At 48.7% G+C, this 6,975-nt stretch overlaps 1 protein-coding gene across 1 annotated transcript; it reads right to left on the reverse strand.

The window, feature by feature from the left end:
• Positions 1–1,954: 1,954 nt before the first annotated feature.
• On the reverse strand, positions 1,955–5,548 carry MRPL44 (mitochondrial ribosomal protein L44). Its single transcript, XM_068200902.1, has 4 exons — positions 5,355–5,548; positions 4,581–5,049; positions 3,491–3,669; positions 1,955–2,286 (listed from the first exon to the last, which is right to left on the reverse strand). The coding sequence occupies exons 1-4, from the start codon at positions 5,516–5,518 to the stop codon at positions 2,115–2,117; spliced, it is 984 nt and encodes a 327-aa protein (XP_068057003.1). The 5' UTR covers positions 5,519–5,548; the 3' UTR covers positions 1,955–2,114.
• Positions 5,549–6,975: the final 1,427 nt, after the last annotated feature.

The following is a 6,975-nucleotide window of genomic DNA, read 5'->3' on the forward strand; positions in this document are numbered from 1 at the left end:
CCTGAAATGTATGTTGAGTGTCAGAAATTCAAGCACAGATACCACATAAAATGCTTTTCTGACCTTTAGAAACTTGAAAATAGGACATATTTTCTTATAAAAACTCATTTCTTTCTATATCCCCAAATTGTCTTTTCATTTGATCTTAATTCATTCTATACATGTGCCACACCGTAAACTGACTTATCTTGCATCACTCAGCTTTTAAAAGCACAGTATTCAGTAATCCACTTCTCCTAGGACTTATGCCCACATTCCAAACTATAAAGCCAAAGGAAGCAGATCTTGGTTGTTTTTAAAGGTAAACTGACTGAAATTATCTCCTCCATATCAAAATACTTAAATATCTATATAAAGCAGTAGGTAACTTCAGCTGTAAAAAACCCACCTTCACTATCGTCCTTTTTAAAACAGGTAAAGAGCAATAACCTCATCTGGAAACTAAAAATAGCATGAGTAATTTTACCATCTTTTCACATTTTGCTTTTATTCCCCTGGAATATAGTGACCTTATTGGCTTTGCTTATGTAAGTGGTAATAGATTGCCTGGCTGGAATTTTTCATTTAACACAAGCAATTTTGTGCATATTTTATGCTGGGCTGATCTTTCTGCCCTCCTTTTTGTATTCCAGCTCTCACTCTGGAATCTCAGCCAGAGCCAGCAGGAAGGTCTCGCTGCTCTCCAGCCACATCAGCGTTCAACACTGGGCGAGATGCAGGGCACTGAGTGCTGGAGACACTCAGGGCTCACACACCGACTCCTCCTGCCTCAGAACACCAATACATCTGCTTCCACTGGGTTGACAGAGCCAGCACTCACTGTCACAGCACAGACCAGCCCAGCAGCTGCAGCCAGGACCTTTGGCTGCCAAGTGTCTTTCCCTAAATCCATCTTGTGGGCAAAAGGCAAAGGACATGTTGCAATGGGCAGCACTATCAGACTTGGATCAATGACCATCTGCCTTATTCTTCCCCTCCTGTAAATGAAGGCACATTCATTTACCTGGTGTCTTCCTTTACAATCAGAGCTCACAATTGGATAAAGCAGGAAACACTTCCTGAACATCCAGCTTCTTGGTCCTACATCCAGCTTCTTCCTTGCAGGGCTCAGACAAGTTTGTATAGACACTCACTCCTTTTTTAAGAAAATTATTCCAGAAGAGCTGCAGTTCTCACACATCTGTTGCCCTCAGGTAGACATGCTGTTTCTATGACACTTAACAGAAATATCATGCAGGTACCTGAATTATTCCCAAGTATCTTTCCATTCATTTAGAGTTATACTAAAACAGCTACAGATGTTGCAAACAAGACAAACACTGATTTCACTGAATCCAATACTTCAATCATGGGACTGCTTAAATGAAAGAACATGGACTAAACAGGAAAAGTACCAAAAAGAAAAAAAAAAAAAAAAAAAAAAAAAGAAAGAAAAAGCTTATCTTATAGTGTATAATGAAATCAGGTTCTCTAATTTCTTTTGGTTCAGGCCTTCATGATCCTTATTTTCACTTATTTCTCATTTTGCAACAGAGGCATTTTTACAAGTTGTAAAAATCTTTCAGAGCATGCTCCAACAATAGAAACCAATGTGCATGGCAAATAAAATTTGGATGAAAGCAGTGAGAACTCAGAAGTTTGAATCCCCAAGAGTGTCAGGATCATCATCACACCTGATGTATTCATAAGGTGAAGGACACATCAATCCAGATGCAATCCAAAGACTGATGTAACGTGTTAATTCAACTCAGCTTATTAACAATCCTCTCCAAAAAATCTCCAAAGAGGCATTCATGAAAGCTGTTTCTGTACAGCGAGACTTTGTCACACGTTATTAAACATCACTAAAAATGGTCTCCTGTGATGCACAGAAAAACTTCTGAGCCAAAAGGCAAAATTTCAGATTAAGGGTGCTTCTGTTACATTTAGGAAAATGAGCAAACATTAAACAACATTGTGCAAAAGGAAAAGACTTTATTTAACACCATAAATGATTCAGAAGTTTCAAGCACCGAAGACCAGAAAAACAAATGGTATTTTGCCCTTCCAAATACACCTATATTCAGCATGGAAGCCATTGATTTCTAAGATAAACCAGAAATGTCATTTAGCATCTAGTTACTACTGATTGCCTTTTCAGCTGCCAATTCTTGTTTGGGTTTTGAGTAATCCCAAGGTCTCCTGTTCTCTGTGTATCCATAGAGCTTCCGCAGTGCTACGCGCGCAGCCTCCTCCTCTGCAGCCAGCAGTGTTTCACCAGGGCCTTCAGCTAATATCTTCTTATCACTTGGGGAAAAAAACCCAATGTTAGAACCATGAAAAACCAAACTTTCCATCATAAAACCCTGAGCACTGCTGTGTACTGTGAACAAAACAGACTGTTTTTTCTCCAGTGTCTGGAAACACTGATTTCTACATACACACAATGGAAACACTTCTGTTGGTCTTTCCTGCAAAGCTAGGCAATTGTATATTCAGTAATGGAAACTCAGATCAGAAATGTGTCCATTTCCTGGAAGAACACCACTCTATTTATTAAGGTTCCTAACACAGCACTGATTCTTTACAGCATTCAATTTGTTAGCCCTGATAAAAATATGCAAATTCATTACTCTGGTTATCTTAAACAGGAACTGAAGTGCTTTTGTCTTTTCTCCTCCCCTGGTAAAGAACTATTTCAAACTGCTTCAAAAGGACTGACAGAGAAGCTCTCTCTGTTGTGAATTATGTGCTCATGTCTGTTTAACAAACACCTATGGGCACACACTAAATAGGAGCAGTTCCTGAAGGGACACCAGGGATTCCTGAAGAGAAACAATCAAAGTTCCTTTCTTTTTTATAAGATACATCTGAGAAGGTACAGAAACCAAAGCAAGGTAAAGCAGAACAAGTTAAGGTATGTGTTCATCTGCAGGACCTTTAGGAAAGCAGCAGTGATGTGGATTCTGTCCTGCCCCACAGGAGCAATGTCACTCCTGGGCACTGACCACACCACACACAAATGCACCAGGGACAACTAGCACAACAGGCATGTTGTGCCTGGACACAGACACTCCTATGGCCCAGTTTACAGTGCTGCTGATTTTCAAACTTAAAAGCTTCTCTGAAACTTAAAATGAGTCTCTCTTCAATCCCACCTCTCTTGATGTCTCTTCAAGCTTGCCCAAGCCCTGGATACAGCTGTGGTCCCTCCAAAGCCATGCAATTATGCTGTTCCCAAAGTTCCTGTGTTGGGTCACGCAGAACACACCCAGGCTTTTTGGTGCACCCCATTTAGCCTCTGGAGCCCTTAATCAGACACTGTTTATGTTATCACCACAGTGAGCTATGGCCAATGCTTAAATGGCTCATTTTATATGGAACTCACTATCATGTTTCTTTTCTGGAACATCTTGACCAAAAAGCATGAGTAGAAAAGTAAAAGACCATCTTCCCTCCCTCCCACTCCTCCAGTTAAAGCCATTTAACTTTAAATTAATATTGTACTAACCAGTACAACCCAACAAAGTAGACTGGCAGAACCGTGCTGACTCCCAGCTGCCTGGTAATTCTTGGTTCTGGAGCAGGGATATTCCTCTTGGTCAGTTCTTCCAGCAGTAAGCCCATAGGATTTACAACTTCCCAGATCTCAAACAGGTCTTTTCCAATCAGCTGGGGAATAAAAAAGTCCTAAACAGGAATATTTAGAAGTTACAATTAATGGCTTGAGATTCTGGTGCCTCCTAATGAAAATACAGCATAAAGAGACAAAAACTGATGATGACTTGCTGAAATGAATGATAAAGCTGCCTCAGTGCCCCATCCCAGTGCTCGGAGTCTCTGATTGTGGTTTAGCCACCGACAGACTTGTGCCAGGGGCAAAGGCAGACGCAGATGCAGAGAAGGGGCAGCTCCAGCCTGTGGGACAAGCTGTGGCAGCAGGAGCTGGGGCAATACAAGGGAATGTGCAAACCCACGGGTCCTTCACCTGTTTGGATCACTCTCTTGCCTGTAAAGAGCTCCTTGCTCTTACAGACACCTCTCAGTGGTCTTGTATCAAGAAGAACATTTTAACAAACACTTGTCCGTTGCAAAACTAAAAATAAGTGAAAAGGATGACTGAAACAACAATAGGTATTAAAACTACTTTGTCACACTGAATTTCAATCAAACATTTTTGTATGAAATATCTTCAGGGGCTTGAACTCCTATATGCAAAACCTATGAACTCATTCCTGTTTATACAGAATGGAGTTTTTTTTTAATTGAAGATATATGAAATCTCACATGGAATAATTTCATTATCTGATTATATTATCATGCACGGAATATAATGTTTTCCCTTAGCAACTTTCAGCAAATGTTAATATCACCATCATAATCCAGAAGTGTATGATTTCATGTACTTGATCAGCCTTCTTAATGAAAAAGCCCCCAACAAAATCCCCAACCCCTAAAACCCCAGCTGACCACCACCATCACCAGCAGCAGATTTCATTGTTAAATTGTCTTGTTACAGGTATTGTCAAAATTGTCAAAATTCTGCCAACCTCCCCGGATCTCTCCCCCTCCAGGCACAAACCAGCATTCATTGAACCTACCCTGACAAAGATCCCGGTTCTCTCGGGCCCGCTGCTTTCCAGCAGGGCTCCTATCACGGCGAGGAACGTCCTCTGCAGCACGTCTGGTGGGGCAGGAAAATCTCTGCAAAGCGCCAGGTCCTGTATGGACAGGTTTTGAGCCACATAAGAGACAAGTTCCTGACTGGTAAGAAAATTAACCAGTGCTTCTATGCCCTTTGCAGGTAACTCTGGGTAGGCGCCTTCAAAGCACTGCGCCAGGTAAGCGCGGGCGAAGCGCAGCCCTCGCTCCGCGAGGCCGGCGTTGTCCTGGAGCTGAAGAGCGACCGCGTCCTTGTCCAGCCCCAGCTGCCGGCGCCTCGCCTCTTCGCTTTCGATGTAGCAGGGGTTAACAAAGGCAGTCTTGAGAAGGTCCAGGGCGAAGTTTTCCTGCACCCGGTGGCTGAAGGCTTGGATCTCCGCATGGTAATCCCAGTTGGGCTTCTCGGACCTGCGGGCGCGGAACGGGAACCAGCTCAGGAACAGAACGCGTTACCCGCCCCGCGCCTTTCGAAAGGGCACGAGAAATTAAACTGAACCTGAATACCAAACCCAGTATCTAAATCCCTGGGGCAGGCACTGTCGGTTCCGCATCCCCGTCTGCCTGCCCCGTTCAACCCGGACTATGCCAACCAGGGGAGCTCAACCCATTCTGCTCCAAAGCGAGAGCAGACGGGGCCTGAACGTTCTGATTTCCCCCCTTTTTGGGGCCGTCACACCCCTTGTCCGAGCCCCCCCGGCCCTCCCGCAGCTCACCGCCGCTGCGGAGGCGCCTGCAGCCGCTGCAGCTCCAGGTACGCCCGGAGCCACCGCTTCTTTTCGGGGGGCGGCGCGGTGCTGAACGCGGTGCCGAGCCCGGTGCCCCGCCCGGCCCCGGCCAGGAGCGGCCGCGCCGCCCGCAGGAGCAGCCGCGCGGCCATGGCGGGTGCGGGCAGGGGCGGCTCCGCCCCGCGGCGGCTCCGCCCCGCGGCTTCCGGGCGGAAGCGCTCCCGGCCGGGGCGGCGGAACCGGGCCCGGGCTCTGCCGCCGCCGGGTACACCCGGCCCCGGGGACACAGGCAAGGAGAGGAGCGGGGCCGGGGCTCCGGCTTGGGCCGCCGGGGCATTTCAGGTGAGACCCTCAGGCTGGGCGCCCTTCAGCCCTCAGGCCGCGGCAGCCCCGCGGTGTGACCCCTGCGGAGCTCGCAGCGGTCCCGGGGCAGCCCCGCGGTGTGACCCCTGCGGAGCGATCCCTGCGGAGCTCGCAGCGGTCCCGGGGCAGCCCCGCGGTGTGACCCCTGCGGAGCTCGCAGCGGTCCCGGGGCAGCCCCGCGGTGTGAACCCTGCGGAGCTCGCAGCGGTCCCGGGGCAGCGGCGCTCGCCGAACTTGCCTCATGCCTTAGGTGGCGGCGTTCTAAAATATTTTATTGAGTTCCATTCCCACGTGCAAGACAAAGTCCGGTTTTGTGCACTTTTTAAAAGAAGCTTTATTTTTGACTGTCGCCTATACAGTTCTTTGTACATCTCTCAGCCCTCATTTGCACCATCAGAGCTCATACAGTACACCTTCAGTGCAAAGGTCATGGTATAAAACTCATGAAAATGCAGAAAATGTGCAAAGCGGGCCTGGCCCTTTTTATCGTCTTTACTAAAAGACAAAGGCACACGCTTCAACATTCACGGTAAGAAATAAACAAAGCTCAGAAAGAACATACACCACAGCCCTGCGGGGAAGCCAAGGAAGCAGGTACAGCAGCCTGTACAGCAGTGCAGCAGCCACACAGTGAGCCCGCTCTGACTGCACAGCACGGGAGATGGGTGAGAGCAGCATTCCTGCAGGCACTTGTATCAAAAGCCTCAGGCGTTCTCATGCTGCTGCTCCCGGGATCCCCTGTCCTTAGCAGGGCACTGCCCCCGGGCCCGGTGTGCAGCCCCAGCAGCGCCGGGGTCCCGCTGTGCAGGGCCAGCCCCGGCCCTGGACTGGGGCCTCTGTGCTGCGCGGGGAGCGAGGACAGCGCTGAAACAGACCCGGGCTCCTTCTCCGCGGCCGCCGTGCCAATATCGCCATCTCTTCGCCCCGCTGTGCCCCTCTAGAGCCCGAAAAGGGTCCCGCACAGGGCTCTGGGGCCAGCTGTGCTAAGGAAGGTTCCCTCTGAAGCAGCGCTGTGGTGTCACTGCCGGTCTCGCACACGGGCACGATGAGCTGTTCCGCGCTCCCGGGGAAGGAGCTGCGGCTGCTGCAGCCGGGCCAGGGCCATGAAGGCACGAGCCTGCAGAGAGCTCCCTCAGCACCCCTGTGACCGTATCTACCAAACACGGCCGAGGCTGGGCAGGGGATGTTTAAACTGAGCCCGGGATCAGGGACCCCAGGCTGGCCCCCCATCCCCACCACACAGCCT

The sequence above is a fragment of the Anomalospiza imberbis genome, chromosome 10 (genome assembly GCF_031753505.1).
Source record: "Anomalospiza imberbis isolate Cuckoo-Finch-1a 21T00152 chromosome 10, ASM3175350v1, whole genome shotgun sequence".
NCBI lineage: Eukaryota > Metazoa > Chordata > Aves > Passeriformes > Viduidae > Anomalospiza > Anomalospiza imberbis.

What these genes read in the sequence shown, in the direction of transcription:
- MRPL44 (XM_068200902.1), bottom strand. Translation starts at nt 5,518, where the DNA reads ATGGCCGCGCGGCTGCTCCTGCGGGCGGCGCGGCCGCTCCTGGCCGGG. An exon ending in CAGGCGCCTCCGCAGCGGCG is followed by an intron (nt 5,050 to 5,354) that starts GTGAGCTGCGGG and finishes CCGCGCCCGCAG; the next exon opens with GTCCGAGAAGCCCAACTGGG. An exon ending in GAACCGGGATCTTTGTCAGG is followed by an intron (nt 3,670 to 4,580) that starts GTAGGTTCAATG and finishes ATTCCTGTTTAG; the next exon opens with GACTTTTTTATTCCCCAGCT.